General features: G+C 36.3%; 1 protein-coding gene across 7 annotated transcripts; it reads right to left on the bottom strand.

Annotated features, from left to right (window-relative positions):
- Nucleotides 1-1,056: 1,056 nt before the first annotated feature.
- Nucleotides 1,057-25,360, bottom strand: prdm6 (PR domain containing 6). 7 transcript variants are annotated; one of them, XM_060882150.1, is made up of 10 exons: nucleotides 25,204-25,360; nucleotides 24,339-24,843; nucleotides 22,129-22,436; nucleotides 12,293-12,420; nucleotides 10,440-10,564; nucleotides 8,430-8,775; nucleotides 4,182-4,358; nucleotides 2,349-2,387; nucleotides 1,940-2,020; nucleotides 1,057-1,664 (listed from the first exon to the last, which is right to left on the bottom strand). In XM_060882150.1, the coding sequence occupies exons 2-10, from the start codon at nucleotides 24,829-24,831 to the stop codon at nucleotides 1,550-1,552; spliced, it is 1,812 nt and encodes a 603-aa protein (XP_060738133.1). In that variant the 5' UTR covers nucleotides 24,832-24,843; nucleotides 25,204-25,360; the 3' UTR covers nucleotides 1,057-1,549. The 7 variants fall into 7 exon arrangements, with proteins under 7 accessions (XP_060738133.1, XP_060738134.1, XP_060738136.1 ...); XM_060882151.1 differs by lacking the exon at nucleotides 1,940-2,020; XM_060882154.1 differs by lacking the exon at nucleotides 1,940-2,020 and having other exon boundaries at nucleotides 1,567-1,664; nucleotides 4,172-4,358.

The following is a 25,360-nucleotide window of genomic DNA, read 5'->3' as shown; positions in this document are numbered from 1 at the left end:
GTCCACCCCTGAAAGTACATACATTGGGCATGTGTGCATCAGACCTAGACCATGGAGCAATCAAAGAAGGTAGCTGTTTTCTGTTACCTGTGGATAGCAGAGTGCATGTGTTGCTTACATGGGGAAGGGATGGAACCTAGCAAGCTGGTAAAGACCTTGTGATGCTCTGGACTGGTGTTCAGCTGGGGAACCTTATATCCTGGTGTTCATGTTGATATTTATTTTACACCGACCACCTATTTAAAAACTGTTGCAGACCAAATACACCCCTTCATGGCCACAGTATTCCCTAATTTCAGTGGCTTCTTTCAACAGGATAATGCTGACTGCCACTCTTCAAAATTGTTCAGGAATGGTTTGCAGAACATGACAAGGAAATCAAGGTGCTGACATGGATTCCACATTGTCCAGATCTCATGCTGATTAAGCATCTGGGGGATGTGCTTACAAACAAAGCCCAACCTGCTGCTAACATCTTGGTGCCAGATACCACAGCTCACCTACTGTGGTCTTATGGAGTGTGTGTCTTGACGGTCCAGCTGATTTAGCAGCACCTACACGGTATTAGGTAGATGGTTTTAATATTATGGATGTGTGTGTGAGTATATATATATATATATATATATAGATATATATAGATATATATATATATAGAGATATATATATATATATATAGAGATAGATAGATAGATAGATAGATAGATAGATAGATAGATAGATAGATAGATAGATAGACAGACCAAAACTGTAATGTTGTTTCTTTGTAATGGGGAAATTTTTAAATATTCTTTTTTTGCAAAATGCAACATTCAGTATCCCCATTCCCCATATAAAATGAGTATATCCATAAAAGCATTGAAGGGCACCATAGATACAATTCTATATATTGCTTTAAAACTCTTCTTCATTTCATATTTGGTAACAATTTTTTTTATTTAATTTATTTCACGAAGAACATTTCCATCCCACTCATATTTAAATATTCTCCATCATTGCATTTAGAATCATTATTCAAATGAAATATTAAATAATACCAGTCAAAAGTGCCGAAGAGCATGATATGAGAGAAATATAATTAAAAATGTACATATTATACAGAGGCTATTTTTTGGTGAATACAAATGTTTCTCTCAAAAAATCCTGCTTATTAAATGGTGCAATTGTACAGAAACTGTGCATTATCAGTTTGAGGGGTCCCTGCACCCCTTTTAGACTTCTCCGTTTGGTTTTATGTACATGACTAAGAAATAAAGCAATAAGCCATATTTTTGGTATTTCACACTTATGTTCCAGCTTTTTAACACAACTGTGACTTTCCCAGTCATAAATAAATAATCTTGCCCTGCAACCCCACCCCAAACCCCCACCCCAGCCACAACCAGTCTGTGTCGGGATCAATATCTCTTAACATCTTACTTATTTTATTACTGCTTTTGGTTTTCTGGGGCTGATTGAGAGTTTCTCCGAGGAAATCTTTGGTTTTGCTTAAGTGTCCGTGACATTTAATCATGACTTTCCTTCTCCGTTTAATTCCGGCATGGTCAATCAACTAATCCACCTCAATTGATTCGCTGCTCTCGCTGATGGGTTTGCACTCGTTGGGCATCCGCTGGTGTCTGCTAAGCTGTGTGGCCTGCGTGAAGCTCCTTTCGCACCGCTCACACCTGGACAAACACGAAACACAGACAGCATACTTAGCGAGGGCCATCAGACGTTGTGAATCATCTGTTGTTGCCTTAATGACAAGTGACACTTGAAAGTGGCTAGGAAGCTTACTGGGCCAGAAAGGTGTAATTGCTGCCCACACCTAGGGGCCTTGATGCCGATGATGAGCGAAGGCTCAGACGCCTCTCAACATGGGGGCCTGTCAATAATCTGAGAGGAAGGGGTGCCCCCAGAGAGGCCTGTCTAGATAAGGGCCCGCATCATTGTCACTTACAATAGATAAAGAACAAAAAGAGAGTTTTGGGAGGTTGGACATAAAAGGCGAGCATCTCCTGATGGCTTGGTTGTAACTGAGCTGAAAGCAGTTAACACAGACAAAAAGGTATAGGGCACCAAATCAGCTGGGCTCTGATTAGCACATAAAGATGTTTGGAATAGAAATAGTCTCAGAAATGTTTCACATAATATGAGGCTCCGATTAAAAATCAACATGGACGTTTTACGGTTAAATTTGTTCATTTAGATGTCAATAGACAGAAACATTAAAAAAAATACATGACACTGTAATACATTAAATATTTAGTCACAAACATCACACTGGAAAGTTTGCCCCAACATTATACTATGTCCAGCCAGCAATTATTGACTTCATCTAAGAATAATTAACCGACAATGGCACTTACACACTTGATATTCCAAACTGTAGATTAAGACCTGTTCCGCTGAAACACAAATTTTCAGATGAGGTTTATGTAAAACACTTCAGCATTCTCCACAAACAAAGGAAAAATGCCAGCCTTATCCTATCAAGCACATCAGCTCAATGAGAATAACTCAGGCATATTGATTGACTAAAGATTTCTGGGGAGTTTCATTAATGTCTTTGTGTGCTTCTTTCTCTCTAAAGCTCCTGAAGTGCTGATGACACATTTGTGTATCACTGATTGCTTATTAGACTTGTTACTGGATTGCTCTGCTTTCAACAGCCCATCTGCTCACATTAAAATCACTGTGTGAGATGATAAGACAAGGTAGTTTTGGGGATGGAGAGTCAATTTAACCTTGCAAATTTAAAAAAGTAAAATAAATGAAAATTTGGGGAAAATGTGACAAGATGTGGGAGTGAGGTAATGATCAAAATGTTTCCTATGACTTTATTTATATGACAGACAGCAAAATTGCTCATTAATTTTGTTTGACTATGTTAGATTTATTTAAGTGATCAGCAACAGCTAAAAGAAAAAATTATCTAAAACAACATGCTATAGAATTGTGTTCTTTAGAAGTTTTGGGGGTTGTAAAACAAAGAACATGAGAATATAGAAGACAATATTTTGGGCCATTTGTAAATGCTTAATGTACAGCAACTATATGAAGGAATTATGAAGGAAAAAAATGTTTAAGTAGCAAAAGACACACCATCACCTAAAATATATCATTGGTCATTTGGTTTGTTTGGCTATTTTTATTCCAGTGCAATCAGTGAAATGCCTTTTTAATATTGAAATGACATTTTCTTATTCAAGCTAATTTGTAAATATAATATTGCTAATCAAATCAGGAGGCAATGGCATTTATATTCAAACCTTTTTTCTTTGTTTATGAGTGTTTTCAATTCAATCATTTATTGTAGTGATATTATATAATCCTAATTAGCAGCTTAGAATAAAAGAATGACCTGGATTTGGTGTGGAGATAAGGGAAAGAGTTAGTGTCTAAAGGTCACATGTAACTTACATTTTACTGACTTAAAAAAAAAATCCAGTAACTGCAGTTCATGCTCAACTTGTTCAGCCTTTTTTTTTTTAAGAAAATCTGTGTAGCTTGCATCTTGCCTTCCACAAATCTGGGCACTTTAGACAAAATGGGAATTCCAGACCTAGACAATAATATTTTGCTGCCATAAGCCATGGCTAAAGGAATGTCAGTGTTGGAAATACCAGTATGGGCCAAATTCAACCCAACTGTTATAAAAATGATAGTGGTTTACACTCCTGTAGTGAGGGAACTGGCACTGCATGGTTAATGATATATTCACACTATTTCAATAGCTGTAGTTCAAAAGATCATTCATAGTATATTTTGCAGATGCTTTTGGCACTGCTTAATGCCAAAGTTTTTATACTGGCTGTAACACTCCAGAACACCAGCACACGTTCCAGCCCTTGTGGCTATTTGTGGTTCTCTTTGCTTCTGTGTAAATATAACATCGAACATTCAGTGTATTTGTGTGTGTGTGTGTGTGTGCGTGCGTGCGTGTGCGTGTGTGTGCATGTTTTCTTTTACTGTCAGCTCTATTACTAGCTCAATGCATAAATTGACTTTATTTATAAGTCAGTAAAAGCATCTGCCGAATAAACAAATTAAAATATATGATCTTATTATAATATTCTATATTATTACACTATATTCTACTAAATATATTATGGCTTATATATTACTGCATATATTGCTATATATTATATTTTAATACATGAATGCATGTCTAGGAAGCAGTGGTACTCACTGTTACTTACTTGAATGGCTTCTCCCCGGTGTGGGTGCGGATGTGGTTGTTAAGTGTCGTGGCTCCAGCGAAAGCTCGGCCGCAATAGCCACACTTGAAAGGCCGGTCACTGGAATGCGTTACCACATGGTTGCGCAGCTCTGAGGGTTGGGCAAAAGACTGTGAACAGTGTCCGCACTGATACGGTCTAGAAACACATACAAACACACAAGCACAACAAGGAGCACATCAGTGACAACCCACTGCTGTTACCATGGCAGCATGACCTCTCATCAACAACAGGGCAAGGAACACAGTTTAGGCCATCTATCAATATTTTCACTTGCTCTGATGGTCAGGGTTTCCTCTGCTTTTTGGTTCACAAGTGCGTAACTGCAGCCATAATGACCTCTGTTAATTATTAGCCCAGTTTCAGTTAATCATGGAGAGCTGATAACAAATCACGAATTTATTGACAATTAGGGACATCAAAGGAAAGCATTTACAGCCGTAATTAGATGAATTGACATTTCAACTGTGCCATCAATTACATTATGTATTTGGAGGGAGAGAGAAAGAGAAAAAGAGACATTGGCTCAAACATCTTGCATTTCATACAGTTTTACGGAAATTTGTGACTGAAGTTTTTCTGTTGGGAGATGCATTGATCGTGAATATTTTAAAATGATAAATGTTTGGTGAGTATTTACTACAGTGGCACTTGTGATTAATGTCAACATATTGTTTATTGCCGCACTGTGCCCTGGCGCAGCACAATATTAGAGATAAATGGCCCACTGAACAGAATCTGTTCCAAAAACATACACAAGCCTTATATAAACTTCTTTAATCTTGCATTGATAAAAAACTGTGACTATAGTCTACCTGTATGTGTACAAGGATCGGTGTCTCTTTGGTAGCTCAGCAGAGAATTTGACTTTGAATTTGTTAGAATTGGTATTTGAGTGTTTATGGTGCAGATCAATATTGAAATTAATGGCTCTACAGAAAGCTTTGCCTATTGCAGGATTGGCTCTAGAAATTAGGACATAGTCATGACTGGTTAAGTTAAACAAAAAATAAATAAAATCATTTTTGTGGTTTAGTCAGCAACATATAAGCAAAGCTCCATCTTGCATGATGGTATACCCAAATAATTTATCCACCCTGAAATGTTCATATAGAACAAAGATCAATAAAAATGTATGGGCCACATCCCATAAAGCATAGCTGAGAGCATTTGAAAAAGATTCCCAGGGTCATTTATGGCACTTGCTTCAACTCCAAATACCAACAGATCCAGATTCCCTTGTTCAGCTAAATTTTATCTGCACCCCAGGGTCATAAAGTTTAATATTGACAACCCTTCACATCGACTTCAACTCCTAGGGTATCCCAGCAACATTTTTCTTGTCTATGAATATTAGTTTATTGAATAAGTGGCATCTGTTTTCCTCTGCATCACCGTTAGAGTGGGTATTTCTTTGTGACAGCAGCAACTGATTTATAGGTTTGTATGCACCCAAGAAATATAGTGCTAAGCAAAAAATTTCCAATACGTCCTGGGCCATATTTAATTAGGTTTAGAGATGTTACACACAGTAAATTCCAGAGTGGTCAGCGATGCAAAACTGTGTATAAATTGTCGATTCTGTGCCCCTTATACAGTGATGCAGAGAAGTTACATTTATTCTATTTCCTACCATCCTCTCAAATATTGCGCTAGTCAGGAGCCCTTTAATGAATGCCCATAATTATGGTACATGAACAAGCTTACATAGCTTTATAAACTCTTCCTAATGACTTTTACTAGTTAAATACATGGTCAAGAATAGCAACAGAATTCCACGGTGTAATAAAAGCGAATTAAACACCAGATCCAAATAGAAAGATGTTTTGGAATAGTATTAATTTTCAATTACACTTCTATTCTAACTGAAAATGGTGAGAATTAGCCATTTAGTCAAAAGTCATGTATCAAAATCGAGCCAATTTTCAAGTACAAAAATGTAAAAACATGTTGAGGTTTTAATATACTGAGCAATAAGTCTTTTACCCTAAATAATAATAATAATCTTAATAAGCTTGATAAATCAGATAAAACATTTCAAGTGTATATTGATTTAAACTTACAACAATTTAACAATTGATTTAAACAACAATAGCTTAAGATAAAATTATTCAGATATATTCAGTGGCATGTAATAAAAAAATGTTTACACATTGAACAGAATGTTCAATTTCAATGTCTTCATATTTTATTATTATGTTCTGTTATATATGTGTTGCTTCAGCCAAACCAGACTATGGACAAAATGTACTGATGTAGTGACTAAATATTCAATGTTTCAGAAATATTTATCATTATATTAATGGTCATGATCGTTAAGCTTTGCAAGAATGCAATTGGTAAAAATGTTATATGGTATAATTGGTAGTTTGTTTGAGGAGTAATAATATGAAGAACATACAGCAGGGTCCATAGGTATTTGGGTAGTGACACAATTTGGACAATTTTGCCTTTGTACAACACCACAATGGATTTGAATGTTTTGAATCAAGATGTGATTAAATGCTTCATTTAAATGCTAAATTTAACAAACTGACAATTATAAATATAAGAATTATTTTTAATACTTGGATGTAAATACATTTGCAGTCAATGGCTGCATGAAGTGTAGACCCCATGGACATCACCAAATGCTGTGTTTTCCTCTCTTGAGATGCTTTATCTGTCTTTACTGGGGCCACTTTCCGTTGCTGCTTGTTTCTAGGTTTTTTGCCTTCAGTTTTGTCTTCAGTAAGTGAATTGAATGCTCAACTGAGTTGAGGTCAGGTGACTGACTCAAACATTTATGAACATTCCATCTCTTTGGGTTAAGATCTTGGATTGCACTTGCATTATGTTTTGGGTCATTGTCTATCAGTACTGTAGTACTGTCTATCAGTACCTTCCTATCAGTTTTGCAGCATTTGACTGAATCTGAGCAGAACGTATAACTTTATATACTGTAGAATTTATCCTGCTACTTCTGTTAGCAATCACACTATCAATAAACACAAGAGATCCAGTTCTACTGGCAAACATGCTAATGCTAATGCTGCTTCCACCATATTTGACAGATGATGTGTTGTGCTTTGGATCATGAGTCCTTCCATTCTTTCTCCATATTCTTCTCTTCCTATCATTTCTGTTACTCAAGTTAACCTTGATTTCATCTGTCAAGAGAACTTTGTTCCAGGACTGGCCAGGCTTTTTTGTATATATATTCTAAGCAATGTCTAATCTGCCTTTTCTGTTACCAGTGGGTTGCATCTTGAAGTAAATACCCTTTATTTACATTTATGAAGACGTCTCTTAATTGTAGATTTTGACAATGATACACTTGCCTTGAGAGTAAGAGTGTTCTTGACTTGGTTAGATGTTGTGAGGGGTTTTTTATCACCAAAAAAAGAATTAGTCATCTACTTTAAGTTGTCTTCTGTGGTCTTCCAGGCCTTTTGGTGATGCTGACATAGCCATTTCATTCCATCTTTTTAAGAATGTACCAGATTTTTTATTTGGCCACTCCTCTTGATAGCCTGCTGATAGCCTCCTCCACCTGCATCAGCACCTATTTGGACTGCATATTGAAAAGTCCCATAAACAGCTGCAAAATGCAAAGTTAACACTTTGAGTCAGCTCCAGCTCCTTTCATCTCCTTAATTTGTTGAGAACTAAAGAGGAAACAGGCTTTACCTGGCCATGAAACATTTATGCCTGTGAAAATGCAGGAACTATGTAAAAAATGGCTAAAACTCCTAAAAAATTAATGCAATATTTTGATAAACCCACTGAATTAAAGCTGAAAGTCTTTGCACTTCAGTCACATCTTGATGGCTTCGTGTCAAATCCACAGCAGCAAATAAAATGATGTCACTGTACAAATACTTATGGATCATACATTCTATAATCCATGTCTAGTTGTTGCTCTAAATTTATAAGTTTAATTTTAATAAATTATACAATGCATAGATTCCATTCTTTATTTTAGTTGTGAGGTTTATAATGAAGGATTGAACACAGTTAAAAGGCTATGCAGCACATGCTGGCTCACAAAATCTATCATTGTAATCAAATGACTTAGCTAGACATCTACACCATATTGCCATATATGTCCATGAGCATTACTGTGCTCTCTGTCCTGCTTTGCCAGATGTGTTGGTATATTCACTCTATATTATATTAGATTGCAGAGCCACCATTGCCCTGTAGAGGATGTTAAGTGGTGTGAGTTACCTGTCTGGGTTCTGTGTGCACACATGCATTTGCAGAAGAATGCGCTGTGTGAAGGTCTTGAAGCATTGGCCACACTTCCAGAGGTGCCAGTCACTGAACTCACTGTTAAGTTGGCTGGTAGATGTGGGACTGGCCAGGATACGCTGGTTCTTGGGGTTCAGCTGATTAAAGCCTGACTCCATGTTGCCCACCTTGTCTAGAAGAGAGAAGCTCCGTGAGCAAGGCGAGTGAGGGAAAACCATGGAGCGCTGCAGCATAGTGGATGAAGAGGATTTGGACGTTTTGCTGAAAGGTTGCAGGCTTTCCTGTCGGGACATGGCCTCAATTACAGTAGATGGCACGTTTACTGTTCAAAGAAACACAGAAATTCAGAGCAGATCAGTCAGTATTCTGTACTAATTATTGTTAGTTATTAAGTTCTTACTGCATCAATTATCAATAGAAGATCCAACATGACAACATGACATCAAACAGAACAAATGCAACACGTTGTTTCAGATAGTAGTTTTAGTTGAAACTTAAGCATTTAACTTTATATCCATATTCAAGAAAGCAGAAGTAGTTATCTCATCCCCAGACATGACCATTTTCCACATTCTTTTGCAGTGCGACATGTTGTACACACAATAATAACATTACCAAACTGTAAGATGAGAAGGACTTGGGCTTTCTTATTTAATTAAGCTAATCTATCCAGTCAAAATTTAATGTTGGCTGGTGATCAGGATAAGAAATAAGATTAGAGTTAGAGTTAAAGTTATGTTTTTCCTACAAAACATCTGGAGTAGTGTATCACAGGGGTTAATTTAAGATGCATAAGTCAACGTTAATCCCTTAACCATGTTTCAAGCTATTCCATAAGCTAAACATTTCTATTTAGCTCCTTTATAGCCATTTGTTCTTTTGTATATTTTGGTCTTCACCAATGCAATAAGAGTTGATGCAAGCCAAACTGTCTGAAAAATGATATATGAAAGGTTATAGTGAGTACCAGAGTTACAGAGTACAGAGTTTAGTATACATTCATTTATGATATAAAGCCAAATTACATTTTCACATAGCATATAGTTCTGACATTTGCATGAGATCAGGTTGTTTTCTCTATAACTCTGCATTCTGAATGAAAATGCATTTAATAGTACAAATCAAATTACATACAACAAAACAAAATCCATCACATCCGCTTTGAGAAATAATGCAATTTAGATATTTAGAAAAGATCTCACGGTTCTATAATTCTTGCACAGTTTTGTTCAAATTTACAATTTTATTCAACTGTATTAAACTACTATTACCATAGTTCACCAGATGCAAGATAATTTGGCCTTTGGTGTTTTTTCTTTTGGTTATAGTACTACAGTGATCAAATCATACTGTACGCTTTAGAGAACAGTTTGAAGGGAAAAGAGAGTTGTTTAAACAGAACAGCAACCAGACTAAAGCCATAAAATGTCTCTCATGTAAACACGAAACTGTCAGACTCTGTCAGATATCCAGGCATTCCACCCGCCAATGGGCTCAACAAATACAAGACCTAACTGTATGGGGTAAACGTTCATTTATGCTGAAAAAATAATATTTTAAATCAAAAGCTCTTTCAAATAAATTATGGAATGTATCATGAACTTTGTGGTGACTAAAATGCAGTTAACCTTATATGCACTAACTTTGCTAATCTTTAGCATCCACATAGGAATTACATATTAGGCTTTATGTGTACAAGTCCAAAAATAAAGTCATGGAACTGGGTTCAAAACTGACTCATCTTGCAACAAATCTATAAAGGAAAACAAACTGTTTTGACTAGATTTCTACAGAGTAGGTGAGAAATGCTAAGAATTGATTATTACAACTAAAATTGTCTGTATTTGTTTAAAATACTTAGTAGAAGCCACTATTTGTTTGGATAATCTGTTGAACATAATGAACAAAGTATATAAAGTACTGTGTACTCATCACTAAATGTATACATATAGCAAGGCTTATTCAGTAAATGAGTGTTGAGCTTACAATTTTCGTCCTGTGCGATGCATTGTAGTGGGATGCCAAAGAAGGAGGTGTAACTGTCATTGTACCAGACCAGAAGCTCGGTTCCTCGTGGAATATCCATACAAGCCCGGTAGAAAATACACGATCTGCAAACATGATTTGGGTATTTTTTATACAGCTGAACAATTCAGAGTAAACGCCATCACTGGTTATGTGGGTGTCCTGATATATGAATTCACAACAATTTGACCATGAGAGTAGAATCTTAACTATGTGGCTACCAGGGACCTGTGACCATAAAATTTGTGTCAAAATTCACATTTCCATTCTTGGTTTGTTCATAGCTTTCTAAATTAAACTAGGTTACACCTATTAAAAGTTTACACGTCAGAATTTTAGTCATATTTTAATACTTAATTTGTATGTTAATATAAATTAATAATATGTTAAAAGACTAATAGTTAAGTACTATTTGGTTTTCACATACTTCAACGTATAAACATTTGTAATACGAATTAGAATTTGTTCTCACATGTTCAGAGGAGCTGTGCATTGGGACTTAGGGTACACTTAAAATATTTGATAATAAGCTCCTTTTGGTCTCTGTAGAGCTGCAGAGGCCTGTGAATTTTATTAATTCCTTTCACCGAGACACCGAAATAAAACAAGGGGAGAGACCATAAATCAAAAACATCTTGCAACCCATGAGAGAAAAAAATACACTATACCATGTACTTTATACCCTTGTAACAGTTCATCTCTCAGTTTGGCTTCACTTAACATAAACACCGGAGCACACAAATAAATGTACTCACACTAAATGACTCAGTTGGCTGCTGAAAGAGGGCTGTTTTTGGAGCAATGGGTGGTCTTGTGCGTTTTCAGAGGAGGCTGAACAAGTGTAAACGAACACCATCTCTTACAACGCTGCCGTCACTTCCAAAACGTGCACAGAACTCCACACCGGCCAAGCACATCAAAGGCCATTTTTCCCCCTTCGTCTTGGATAACATTTCCAGCGCTGACATGTATTTAGTATTGTGGTTGGATGAGTCATAAAGACAACGGTGGGGCGTCCCCAGTGCAAGTGAAGTAAAGCACATGCCAATGGACATTATTGTCAAGGCAAAACAAAACAGCCAGCTCAGGGTTGATCAATCACAAGTCGCTTTGAAGAGAATTCCATCTAGATATTGCAAATCATAACACTGGAACTCGATCCAGCTGACGGAGAGGACATTCCAATGTGCAGCGTGCACAGGGTTGGAAAAACTCCTAAAAGCTATAACTTGTATACACAACAGTGTATAAAAGAGGGATGTCTTACCTCTGAAGATCCCTAAAGCAGTCATCTTGAGTACACACCTATTTCGAGCAGTTAAGGGTCACAGTAAAATGACACTGAGCAAAGTACTGTTGAAGTGCACACTTGAAACACTTGAAGACACAAAGTGGCACTGTGTAAAGCTAAACCCTGCTGATGATTGTAGCTCAGAGACTTATTCCACATCGTGGCCCCAAATTTCCTACTGATACTAGACAGTCACCAAAACCTCAAGCCATAATAATAGAGGCACTAAGAGCAGAGCAATATCACTGTGCCTGCTTATGGTTATCAAAGTAAAATTATACCCAGCCCTCAGTTCTTGTAGTCTAGACAGACACTAGGCTATCCAATATCAAACTGAAAGTAATGCAGAGATTCTTAATCTTGTTCAGCAGGAGATCTCCTATGCTATAAGAAAAATATCAATATTACTTATTAGACCTTATTTAGTAAGTCACTATAAATAAAATTATCTGCCAAATTAATACATGTAAATATGGTAATCAAAAGGACATCATACGGGATATATCAAAAGCCTGTATGTTACCTGTACTGAACCACTGTCATGTTCTGTTCCCCACAGTGTCTGGCACAGCGGATGTACCTCATCCAGCTTGACTTGTTTGGATCATTGCCATCAATAAAGTGCTGTAATGTGCCCTCGTGGTCATAGATCTAAAAGACAAGCAAAGAACACAAAACACATAGCTAAAATCATCAAAAACCAAAAAACATCACACACAATTATGCAGCATGTGTTCATATGCTGTTCCAAAAATATAAATATATACATAGAACGATAATAATAATAAACAAATAAATAACATTTACACATCACAGTCAAGTTAAGTCAAGTCAAGTCGAGAAGCTTTTATTGTCATTTCAACCATATATAGCTGAAGCAGTACATAGTGAAATGGCACAACGTTTCTCTAAGACCGTGGTGCTACATAGAATGACTTAAGGCTACATAAACAACACAGAGCTAAGGACTTAAAATAAGTTGTCCTAGCCACATAAAGTGCGTCTGTACGACCTAGCACAAACAGTGTGAGACAAAAGACAGTGCAAACAAACAATACAAATCTATACAAAACAATACACAAAATAGTGCAGACCAGTGTGCAATACTCTGTATTATACAGTACATTGTGCAAAAAAATCATACATAGAGGGTTCAAGTAATATACACATCATATATATACTTACATACACAGCACACAGTTGAGTGTGAGTGTGTGTGTGTGTGTGTGTGTGTGTGTGTGTGTGTGTGTGTGTTCGTGTGTGTGTATTTTCATATAGATGTACCTGCATAAACTTTTAGAGTACAGTTCCTATTTTATCTCTGTATGTCAGATATCATTATGCCAAACTGTAGCAATACATGTCTCCAATTATTTGTAATTTATTCTGGCAATGTACTTCTATAGCGTATACTATTTTTAAGGGCTAAGTAACAATCTAACCATCAATACTCTTGTATTCGTACCCATTTATCTTTTACATTATTGTAAACTGGGAAACTCTCCACTTCATGACACACCTTGATGCACAATCTAAAACACTATAACTGTTTTGGGGCAGTGTGGTGTGGGTGGGCTGTTTGACTTTCTTTCACAAGCTGCCTCACTAGCTTTTGCTAACAAATGCATGGCGACACATGAATGATACAGAAATATATTGTTATGTATCTGCATATCTGACAGAAATTGGGATGTGGTAGCTCAGTAGTTAAGGTGTTCGACAACTTATCGGAAGGTCATTGGTTTGAATCCCAGATCCACCAGATTGCCACTACAGGGCCCCTGAGCAAGGCGTATAATAGCTCAGGTGTATAAACTGAAATAAAAAAATGTAAGTCTCTCTGTATAAGAGTGTCTGCTAATGCTATAAATTAAAGACTGAATTAATCTTAAGAATATTAATTACTCCAGCAGAAGAAAATATGATCAGCAGTAGATTTGCATTGTTATTTATTGTTACTTTCCTATTGCAAGTTAGAAGCTGCACATTTGAGAATATCTTCTCTTTTACTATAGCTAATTTAGATATTTACTACTAAGAAAATAATTTAGCTAGAAATGTGTTTTTTGTGGGAACAGTATAAAACAACACCATTAGCTTGCACATGTTGTCTTTACCATGCCGGATACATCTGAACGTGTAATGTTCAAATAAATGTAGATTTTTAATAAGAAAAACAATGTGCAGTGGTGATGAACATATTACATTCTGAGAGATGCAGTGCTTGGCTACAAAACAGCACACAACAAGTACCACATTAAACACCAGTTTTATGCATTATTCTGTAATACCTTTGCAATTCTGCATCAGAACATTTTGCAGTCTCTCACCTGTGAGTATAATACCTCAGAATACATGCTATTCAGATGTAACATTTTTGAGTTTCTAAAACACAGTTAGCCTCAGTGTTAATAAAAGAATAGATATGGTTTCACATTGAAAAGAATAGACAGTGTGTCAAATTGTGCTAAATTTAAGTTACCCAATGGAGTGTCTGGATTATTTCCTTCCACTTCACTGAAGTGCTCATCACTGTGAAGTGTTCAACATTACCAGATGTAAAAATGTTCAATCTTCAAAACATGGCACATCAGTGGAAGTGTGCACCGTTTGAACATTTGTTTCAATCAGAGAAAGATCATTTCTAATATAACAACCAATCATAAACAGAATATCAGAATATATCAGAATATCAGAATATATATATATATATATATATATATATATATATATATATATATATATATATATATATATATATATATATATATATATACACACACACACATACATACGTGTGTGTGTGTGTTTTTTTTAACCATATCCTGGCATCTCTATCTAAACCACTATCCCACTATCCATCTCCCAGTACAGAAGTAAGAGACCTTCTGCCTTGTCACTGGAGCAGGGCTGAATGAATGGGATTTAGAGACCCCTCTGACCCCACAGAGCCCCTGACATCCAGTTTGTCTGCACTCATTCCCCTTTCTTATCCTCATGGCTTTTTAGTGAACCTCCACTGCCTTTGACAGCATGATAGAATGCTTGGACACTGCTTACAGCAAAGCAGTTTGTTACACAAGCCCTGAGCCTAACCTTCCAGCTGCTTTATCGAAAAAGGCACTTTATTTATGGATTGTTTAGCTCTGACTAGATAAATATCACAACCAATATAAAAATATAAAGTAAATGTCATGCAAAAGAGCAAGTTTATATAGCACAAATGTGTTGTTAAAATGTCAGTTACAGAGAGGATCTGTTTCAAAATTGCATACTCAGTATTCATGTATCCTCAGGGATAAACAAGGCACTGTAAAAAAGAAAAGAAAAGAAACATTGTGTCATATTTGGTAGCTCTCTGTTTGGGTGCATGTGGTCATATTGGTTAAACAACACAAGTGCATTATAAAATCAATGCTGGCCACAACAAAAAAGTTCAGCCTTTACTTTACCACACAGTATGATAAAAAAAAATGTCATAACTGAACAGAGGAATTCTAAATCCTACCCTTCACACATATATCTACACACATTGTGATGAGTCCAAAAATAGACTGCAGAGAGTCCAGGCATTTATCTGGCCTATGGTGACTTTACTGTGCATTTGAGGTTGCAGAGTAGCATTTTATCACACGGCAAAAAGACAAACATGAGTGAGACAAATATATGCAATCTACAGCCGACGTACAGGTAAGTGACAACATGAAGAAAGAAAAGTAGCTCTAGAGCTGGAAGAGTTTTGCGCGTGTCAGTTTCCCAAAAATCCGGGTGTAATTTAGCAGCAAGTGCGCGCTGAAGCGTTACAGACCCTGTTGCCAGGTCATTGCTTTACCGCAAATGTGAGTTTTTTATGTTTTGTTTTTCCCCCTGCGTTTTCATTTATTTATGAAAAAATGTATAAGATTATGAGATAATTTTAGGACCTTTTTGATTTTTTTTTTAACCCTACTAATTTTAATAATGCTCGTCAAATTGGAGTATTTTTGTCTCGCGGATCTGGCAACCCTAGTCATAACATAAACTCGGTGGACGTTCATCGATTATTCTCATATTCAATGCATTAAAAACAAGACTTATTTCGAATTGTACAAGTCGTGAAAGAAAAACGGAACACGTTTTAATTTAACACTCTAAACAAATAAAACAACTGAATATAATTACGTTCTACATAGTTTACTAGTTCTGGCACGACAGTCATTACTTAAGTCCATTACAAGAACTTAATGCATTGTGTTCATTACTAGAAATATATTTCTGTTTTTCTCTCTGTTTAACAATTTCACACCGACGCGTTTTCCATACAGAGCTTTGAGCAGTTTATGAGTTGAAACCTCAGTAAATGAAACATTATTTCAGTTCCGCACCACGAGGCGCATCACAGCATCACCCTGAATACTGGGTTTACTTTGAGTTGTCATCCTCTGTATATCAGGAATATGGACCTCCATCTGGCACCACAGCAAATTCAGTCGGTTTAAGACCCACTGAGAAAGTAGCTTCACCTTTTAAAAGAGAAAATGTAGTGCACTGGACTATACTTTCCTTTCCCAATAGCTAGAACTTTTATATAACACAATTCCACAATTATACTAAATGATTAAGAGCAGATCAGAGTGATTTATGGGTGATTTTCGTTTTGTTTTATTTCACTTTTTTGGTTATTCACTTTTCTGTAAGCTGCTGCTTAGCCACTTAACAACTGGCTACTCATTTGAAAGCTGTTATTGTTAAAATAAATAAATAAATAAATAAAAATAAAAAAACTTTGTCCTGGTAAAATGCTGGAATTTTTTTTTGTCTCACAGGAATATACTGCCACAGGTAATAAAATATAGAAACTAAAATAAGTACAGAGATGTTGTTGCTCTTAAGGAAAAATCAGTATTTATTATCTAGTTTACATCCTTTGTATTCATTTCTCTTCCCATCTGTCCACACAAAAGAAAGTACTCTTGATTTTTTGGACCCAGTTCTTTTTACTCAACTTTCAGTTGGGCCGTATAACTCGACCAGATGTATTGTTTCACTCGCAAAAAATGTTTGTAGAATGGATTGTTTATGTTGTGCTCTTACTTCATAGCATTAAAAGATTATTTGTGTGCGGCATTGTATTTCACAGTTCAATGTAATATGTTCATCTGGGTTTCATCAGAATGTGAACACAGTGCCTGGCTTTTTTTTTTTTTTTTTTTTGTAGTGCACTTTCATTTTCATTACAAATTTATGTGTATATTCTGTATAGTGTATCTTTTTTTTTTTTTTTTTTTTTTTTTTTTAGAAACTGCTTATAAGCACTTGGTGTTATAAATAGGAGAGGTTGCAATGTTTTAATATAAGCCTACCACATAGTTCTACTTCTTGGATTTCAAATACAAATGGAATTGATTGCTTTTCACGTGTTGACCCAAACAATGTGTAATATATGGCAAACCTGGATGGAAAACACACTTTGATTGATAGGCGTCATTGTGTCCTAATGCACTAAGTGAAGTAGGCTTGTTACAGCACTAAGTAAGAATTACAGTAAATGTCCTATAAAAGCAATTTATGTCATCTTTACTCCTGTCTCTGTGTCCAAACGTTGCACCAGCTGAGCCAAACCCTAATTACATATCAGAAGCTACTAAGTACCAAAAAAGAAAGCACAAATCAGTGATATCCAGATAAATGCAACAGATAAGCACAAGTAAAATATCTAAAATAACTGTGGGGGAAAAAAGAGTGACATGAGATGATTGTTTTTTCCAGCTTCATTATATAGTCCCCATTAAAGAATGTATTAAACTCTCACCATATCTGATCTCTGAATGTCTCTGCATGCTAAACAGCCTCTGGTGTAAAGACATCATTGAGGAGGGTCGGTTCATTGCAGAAGAGAACTGTGTCAATAGCTTTGCTGCAATTGTCTATAACTCGGGGTGAAATCAATTTTGTAAATGATTGCAATAATCAGGGAAATTGCATAGTTTATAAATATCCCCGTATGGGATTTTAATGGGGCTGAAAACGCAGTGCTAATAATCTGTCTAAGATAAAGTCTCGTCTTGAATGTAGTCTTAAATATAACAGTATGTGCTGTTCCTGACCATTTTAACTGATAGACACAAAAATGCTACAGTGGATTTAAAACAAAAACACTAAAACACTCACATGTGGAATTCTATAGGTAAGTTGCAGAAAATAAGTAGCAGAAAATGGAATATTGTATACAGAAAAACTTGCAAGAAAATAGACTAGACAACAATGCTTAAAAAAACACCAAAATGAACAAATCCTAAAAGCTCTATAGGTTACTTTTACTCCTCATCGTATTACTTTAGGTCTCTGTGTGTAACTCATCTGGCCATTGATTTGGGCTGGTGGTGTCCTGTCACTGCCTTACTTACTGTTCAATGTCTTTCGGACCGACATTTACAGCACACTGATTGGACCCTGTCACTGACCAAATGCTGTAAATCGTCCTTGAACAGCTGCTCATCGATAGCTGAGCCAGGGGGAAAGATAGCGAGAGAGGTAGAGAGACATTCAGCTCCAACTAATCCTAGCTGAGAGTCGCTTGACCTCATGCCCTTATTATGGTGAGTAAATCAGGCCCCTCCAGCTCAAGTTTTGAGTTGAGAGAACCTTGGTCCCAGTGGTACAGGGAACACTGAAAAAGTCTGTGTGAGTCTGGAGCATGGAACACTTTGTGTAATGGAACTGGCATGCCTTATCTGAGGAAACACTTAGCAGCCATCGGCTGAACAGAATAGGGGCATGTAAGTGGTACAGCTGAGAGGGGATGCAGTGTGATTGCGATAGTGTGGCTCTGGTATCTGTTCACAAAAACACCTTCTTGTAAATGTTTACCTTTTCCGTTTGTCCTATTAGATCAAGTGGTCTCCTTTTTTTCTTGTATTCAATGATTCAGGAAACTTTTAATTAGATAATAGAACATGATGAACATCAAGTTGGAATTAAACTGCACAATTATGCTATTAATTAAATATTTTCATGTCTAAGAATGATCTAACTTTGGGTTCCTATTCCAGAAATTGGTGTGCTGACATTCTTTCCATTAGGTGTGCAATATATAATTAGTTTATATATAACATTTTAAATTGGCAGTGCTTCATCACATAATTGCAATTTTTGAGTCATAAATGAACCTAATAAAAGAACAGACTACACAAACCTCAAAAAATGCAAACAAAACATTCTAATCTAAACACTGTAAAAAAGTTGTGGTAATAATTAATCTCATTCCTGGATATAGTGGATTAAAATAAAATGTAAGAATGTGAGAGATAAAGAATGGGTGCAGGAATACACTGTTAAGTATGCAGACCAGCATGTTTTACTTCGGGAAACATGTTTTCGGCACCTATTTGCTGCTATTAAATCTCACTTCAAAGAGAAAGAAAAAACATGGCTCTAAAGGTGTTTACCTTTTAAATGCGGATACATTTCAAATAAAATTGTTCCACCATCAATGTGCTTTCTCACACAACAGAGCCCTGGATCAAGGGGGAAATGGAGCATAAAATAACTTAAAAGACAAATTATGGAGCTTTCTATGTCAGTGAACCAACATTAAACATGTCACTCCTCATTCTGGCAAGGAGAAAATAAAAATAATTACCCTGGCCTGTGGCCTAGGCACTTTATTATTACTCTAGAACACCCACTGGTGCCTGCCAATGATGATATCATTGTGTACCGTCATGTTCACACAATGATAGTTCATACAGGGGTATTGCCAGTGACCCCCTGACCATTACTGCAAAATATTATTCCTATCAGTTAATCCCTCAGCACCTGGTCTGATCAATCTAAACAAGTCCTAATCTCCAATATTTGTGTCTACTTCAACTTACTATTTTCATACATTTATCTGACCCTTTATCATTACAATGGTATTACATCAATTTCCTGAAAATGATCTAAGTATTTCTACATTTAAAGATAACAGAGCTTTGTGTATTTTATACTGAATTTGTGTTAAAGTACACTTTGTGTATTTTAACTAGCAGTTAAAAAGTCATTCACCATTGTTTCATTTAGGATTAATAGTTTTTTTTATATATCATTATCACAGCTCTCTGACTTTGAAATCTGTAAAATTTAAATACGATCTTGGGTTTTTCCTCACATGCTGAAATAGTTTACTAAATTGAAAGGTAAATTTGATGACCATACTTAACAGAAAAGAAAGCAAAGCACAAAGAGTAATGTCAGCGCTTTAATGTTTAAACATCCTATGAGGTGTAGTACTATTTTTTAATAGTTTAATAACAACAAAAATAAATTTTTAACATTTAAATTTAAATGAGAATTTACTTTTAAATGAGAATTAATTGTTAAATGATTTATCCAAAAAAATGCAATTAAAATACTGAATGATTGCCATTACCCAGTATTTTGTGAATGTAACAAGTTAGTTGTAATGCCATTTATAGATCATAAACATTACTGACTGTATTCAATATTGTTCAAAACCGAGGCCCTATGAGAGTCCTGAAAGCAGCGTGTATAAATTTACTGGATCAAAAATATTCAAGCCTTGGCATAGACATTCCACAGACAAGTTCATGAAAAATCCTGGTTGAAGCATAGACTGCTGGGAAAGATTATAGACTTATAGACTACAGATAGTACAGACATAAAAACGCCCCCAGTATGAACAAAATGAAAAGGGACAAGAACCCAGTGTTTTTAATCTAAAGAGATATATTAAGGTTCTGCTCAGCACAGGCAACATGAACAAACTCAAGAAACTTTTAAACTAGTTAGTATATAGGTACAAAAGCATTCAAAGCTAGATTAAGTGTTTCTTAAGCCCCTTAAAAAAATAAATAAATTCACATGCAAATTATTAATAGACTAAGAATATTCAGAATATGGTCACGGCAAGGTTATTTTATTCACTATTAAGTGCATAAACTATTCGAAACTGGAAAAAAAATAACGAACATTTCTAGAAAAAGTATTCCACAAAGTACTGGTCATTAAATAAATGATCATTTTTGCCATAATAGTGTCACAGTAGGGTTTTATATACTAATATATACTCACATAAGTATTTGATAGGATACTGTACAGCATTTTAGAAATATATGACCATGTGATAGAATACTGAATTGTATTCCTTAGAAGATAAGTCACAGAGGATAAAAAGTTCCATAATACCTAAAATCAACCTATTTAGGCACATTTTGCAGTGCAGATCTTAAGAAATGTTAGCCTTGTGCACTACTAGAATATTGTTAAGCACAACATCCAGCACCATTTCCCAGGCTGAATTATGATTAACTTTCCACATAATAAGGTCATTCAAAGTCCACACACTGTCACTGACACTTTTTAGCTCGTCATCAAAAGAGCACAGTCTGGAGCTTTAAGTGATCCGCAGTCACAACAAAGAGTGATTCTGTAGTTTATCAGCATTGATTAAATAGTTCAACACTTTACATGCCCCTAATGGGAGAGGGCTCCTTCACTACTTTAGCATGGAATATTCAGTTAGTTTTGTTCCCTCACCCACCTCAGTTCTGTTTAAGCTGCTGGAATTTTTACAGCCCTCCCTGGCCAAGCAAGTGTTTAAAATGGCGTCACACAGAACATATATAACAAGTAATAGTGTTCCATTCTGTCTGTGTGGGCCTCAACAACAGAAGCCTGTATTTGGATAAAGAGAACGATAGCATACCAATAAGAAACTTTGCACCAATATCTCAAAAGCAGCCTTCTTGAGGCAGTTATCAGTTGGTGGTGATCTATACTAGAGATCTGTTCTCATGTTGCAACTACTTGACATACAAGAAGATAAATTGTATTTGTCCAGATCTATAATTAGAGAATCTAGGAAAGGATAGCTTGTAAATGTGTCTGAGTGATGATAGTTTATGTCTCAGCTAAACCACAGTTCTGGATTCTGAGCTGAATGGCAATTCACACTCAGTATCTCTCGCTCTTTCTCCCTTCTTCTCTGCCTCATATCTCTTGTCAGTTGCTCATCTTTAAAAGCTGTGACCTTTATTTCTGTGTGTATGAAGGGGGATTTACACCCTTCGTTTTCTCTCTTTACACTGTGCTGTTTGAATCCCAACATTTAAAGTATTTTATTAAAAGCTTTGAAGTATGGATGCACTTTAATGTTCCTGCAAATTCATTTTATTCAGTAATTATTATTCATTCCAAATAATCTTATACATAAAAACTTTCAGCCATATAAATTTAAATCTTATAAAAATATAATCATATAAAATCTTTTTTTTAAAGGTTAGTGAATTTGTGTAATTTTGAAAAAGCTTTGGTTCTTGTCAGTTCAAAGTCAGCAAAATTTCAAAAGTGGGAAAAATTTAAAAAGACAATACTAACCTCCCATAAGTGTCTTGTGTTGCGCGCCGCTCCAGAGTGCACTTTATCCAGAAGCAGAGGAATACCCTGAAAAGGCCCAATCCAAGTGCCCTGTGGTATGCGCTGGGCAGCACAGATACCGTAGCCCAGGCCTGGCACTGTGCTGGTGCAAAGGCAGACTTCACGGGGTAGGTCACGCAGCCACTCGGGAACCTCGGGAGGGGGCACAGCAGTGGATGCACTACTTGTACCTACCAGGCGCCTCAGCGAGTGCAGGGGCCCGTGCATGGGGCACTCGCCGTTCCGGTTATCTGCACACATGTCACAGCCTGCAGGACAGTGCAGTGTGAGAGACTGTTACTTATCCCAGAACCCAGATAGGACTCCTATAAAAGAACTGACTACTACTCCTAATTACTACACCCATTACTGCTCTTTCCAACAATTTTAGAATTGTACATGTACATGGTGTTCCATCACCGAGACATGCATTATTGAGAATAAAAATTGTATAAAAAAAAACAAACATTTTCTGTATGTCATTGCTTTTGCTAGAATTATTAGAGCATTTATATAGTTTTAATGAAATCCATATAAGCTAAATTATTATTCTTGTTTAAGTTCAAGTTTCACCGCCCCTGGGCAGTATCGCAATACTAAATTATGTACTATTATATTTAATGTTTATGCTTTAATCCAAATTAAGGAAATTTCTAAATCTATACTACATTTTATGTATATGCCAAAGTGAAAAGACTGTTTAATTCGATACTTACTATATTTGGAAATAGTTGCGATAAACCAACCTATAGGGTTGTAATGCTTTATCCTTTGCCATGTCAGAATTTGATCGACATTAACAGCTCTGAACACACATATTACACAAATTAAGCCACGGGTTTTAAAATGTATGTTCCCCCTGTAATCTGTGCTCTTTATAAATGAGCCCAAGCGATGTGAAATATGGTCGAGAGAATAGCAAATGTAGATAAAGCAGTCCTGTTGGCCCCGGGAGACTCCCATATAGCGCGGTGGGATGATGAATAGCGGCCGATGGGACAGATCGATCCCTGATCCACACTCACTCCACTCTCTTCTACAAAACTATACAGCAATTAATTGTGGCTTGTCCCCCCTCCTCCATGCCTCATCTCCTCGTGGCACGTATCGATGGAGATTACTGCTGATGGGCTGTTTTATCACCTTAAATAAACAGTCACCACCTTTTTCAAGCAAGACTTTAATATGGTTATTTCCCCTCAGTGAATGTTAAGTTATTAAGCCCTGTTTTCCTGAGTGCATACTATTAGACAATTATAATCAACCTACAGCAATGAACGGACTGCTTCTTGATAAATAGGACGCACATTTGGAAAAATTCTGTAATGACCTTAAAGGACTGATGAGTCAAATCAGTGAATCATCTAAAAATTATTAGTCAGTTTAATATTATTTTGTTTTGTTTTTTTAATAAAAACTAATGTTAAGATAGTTGCACATAATGAAATTCAGCTTTTGGAAATTTTATAGATAAATACAATCTATTGTTATTTATTAAAGCCCAATAATTGCAAAATACAAAAATGGACAGAATAAACAGAATAGACTACTGTATACTATTGTAGATGCTAAATCAGCAGTGATGACTTTGGTGTGCATGTTTTCAATATCCACTTTGACAACTTTTTTGTTTGATGACCTGCAAAATAAAAGTCACCAATAAATCATCTGCCGTGGCCTGTAGGCGCTGTGGATGCGCACCGTCCGGTACTGAATTCAATCAAGAAGAAATAACTAATCTTTAACATATTTCGCATGGAACCAGGCTTCTAAAATTGCTTTATATTGTGACAGCATATTATTTATATTATAATTATTCAGCTACATTTCGTAACGCTTTTATGCATTTTGACATCAAATTTTACAAAGTTAAAATTATTTTTAAATGTTCAAATTATTGCTGTGTTTACATAACTACATGTGTTTCAGGGCTAAATGTGAACAGATGGACTATTTAAATGATGCATTATCTTAAATAACTTTTACAGTGTTTAGGCTGCTTGTCTCCACCTAATCTGGAGATGTCAGGACTGGAGATTTTGCTTTGTTTACTACTACTGAATATATTTTTGCTGTTTGTGAGGCTATGAAAAGTCACTGGTTGTGTTTTGTGTGTGCAATGTGGGACACGAGCAATCTTTTTATCTTCTATATACTTAAAATGTACGTACGGTTATTGAGATCACTGGTGTGATTGTTTAATGGTATAATCTCCATCCTCTGCTGTCCGTACAGATAGTAGTCCAGTTCCTCTGAAGTCAGCTTCAACCGGGACGGTTTGTCGTTAAAGTTGTTCTGCAGGGAAAGTTCCTTAGACTGAGAAGCGCCGCTGTTTTCGGCCGGTGCCTCCTCGGTACAGAGAGTGTGTCCGAATAGCGCGAGCTGCGGCACGGAGAGCTGCGTTAAACTCGCGAGCGCGGACACGGCAGGAGCGCAGGACGAGCTCGAGGATGGCGTTAAAGCGGCTGGAGCGGTGGTGGAGGAAATTAAACCGGTTCTCTGACGGAGGCTTTCCGCTGCTACAGGCGCACGATCGGGTGCAGGGATTTGCGGAATTGCGCAGTTCTTCAGCTGACTCTGCGGGAAAAGCTGCTGCCAGTGCTGAAGATAAGTCGGATCCACTTTAAGAAAAGCAGAACCGCTCTGATCCCCCGGCTTCAGCATTTCCAACTGCAACTACAGAATAAAAATACTGATGAGATATTTAAGCTTGTTTAATGAGTCCTACACATTTCCCTACACGCTGTAAGTTAGTTAGCAAAATCTCCTAACTTTCCTCTTGAATGAAACATGCAAACAATATAAAGCAGCTTGTAAAACATGCTAGTTCACAATGACTTTTAAAACAGAACTTATGGGGATTAAAAAAAAGCTACTGAGATTGATAAAGCAATGCTTTTTGCACTTCTAGGTTGATTCTGGACTGTACACATCTTCTGATGCAGAAATCAAATGGCACTTTCCTTCAAAACCGCGCAGAAATAAAGAAATAAATATATATATATATAAATATATATATATTAGCACAACACTTACCTTTTTAGCCCAAACGAGTTTGTCAGAGCCGACGAATGTCAACTGCGATTCCCGGACGTTTACACCATAACTGTCCTGACCGCCGAAACACTTGGTGAAGTCTGTGGATGGAGAAAAGAGGAGCCTTCATCTCTTCCTCTTCCTCTCTCTCTCTCTC

Source organism: Tachysurus vachellii, chromosome 11 (assembly GCF_030014155.1).
Source record: "Tachysurus vachellii isolate PV-2020 chromosome 11, HZAU_Pvac_v1, whole genome shotgun sequence".
NCBI classification, from domain to species: domain Eukaryota; kingdom Metazoa; phylum Chordata; class Actinopteri; order Siluriformes; family Bagridae; genus Tachysurus; species Tachysurus vachellii.
Note: the sequence above shows the minus strand (reverse complement) of the source record. Positions and strands in the feature narration are given on the sequence as shown.

What these genes read in the sequence shown, in the direction of transcription:
- prdm6 (XM_060882150.1), bottom strand. Translation starts at nt 24,831, where the DNA reads ATGCTGAAGCCGGGGGATCAGAGCGGTTCTGCTTTTCTTAAAGTGGAT. An exon ending in ACACAAGACACTTATGGGAG is followed by an intron (nt 12,421 to 22,128) that starts GTTAGTATTGTC and finishes CTTGTCTTTTAG; the next exon opens with ATCTATGACCACGAGGGCAC. An exon ending in ATGACAGTGGTTCAGTACAG is followed by an intron (nt 10,565 to 12,292) that starts GTAACATACAGG and finishes TCATGTTTGCAG; the next exon opens with ATCGTGTATTTTCTACCGGG.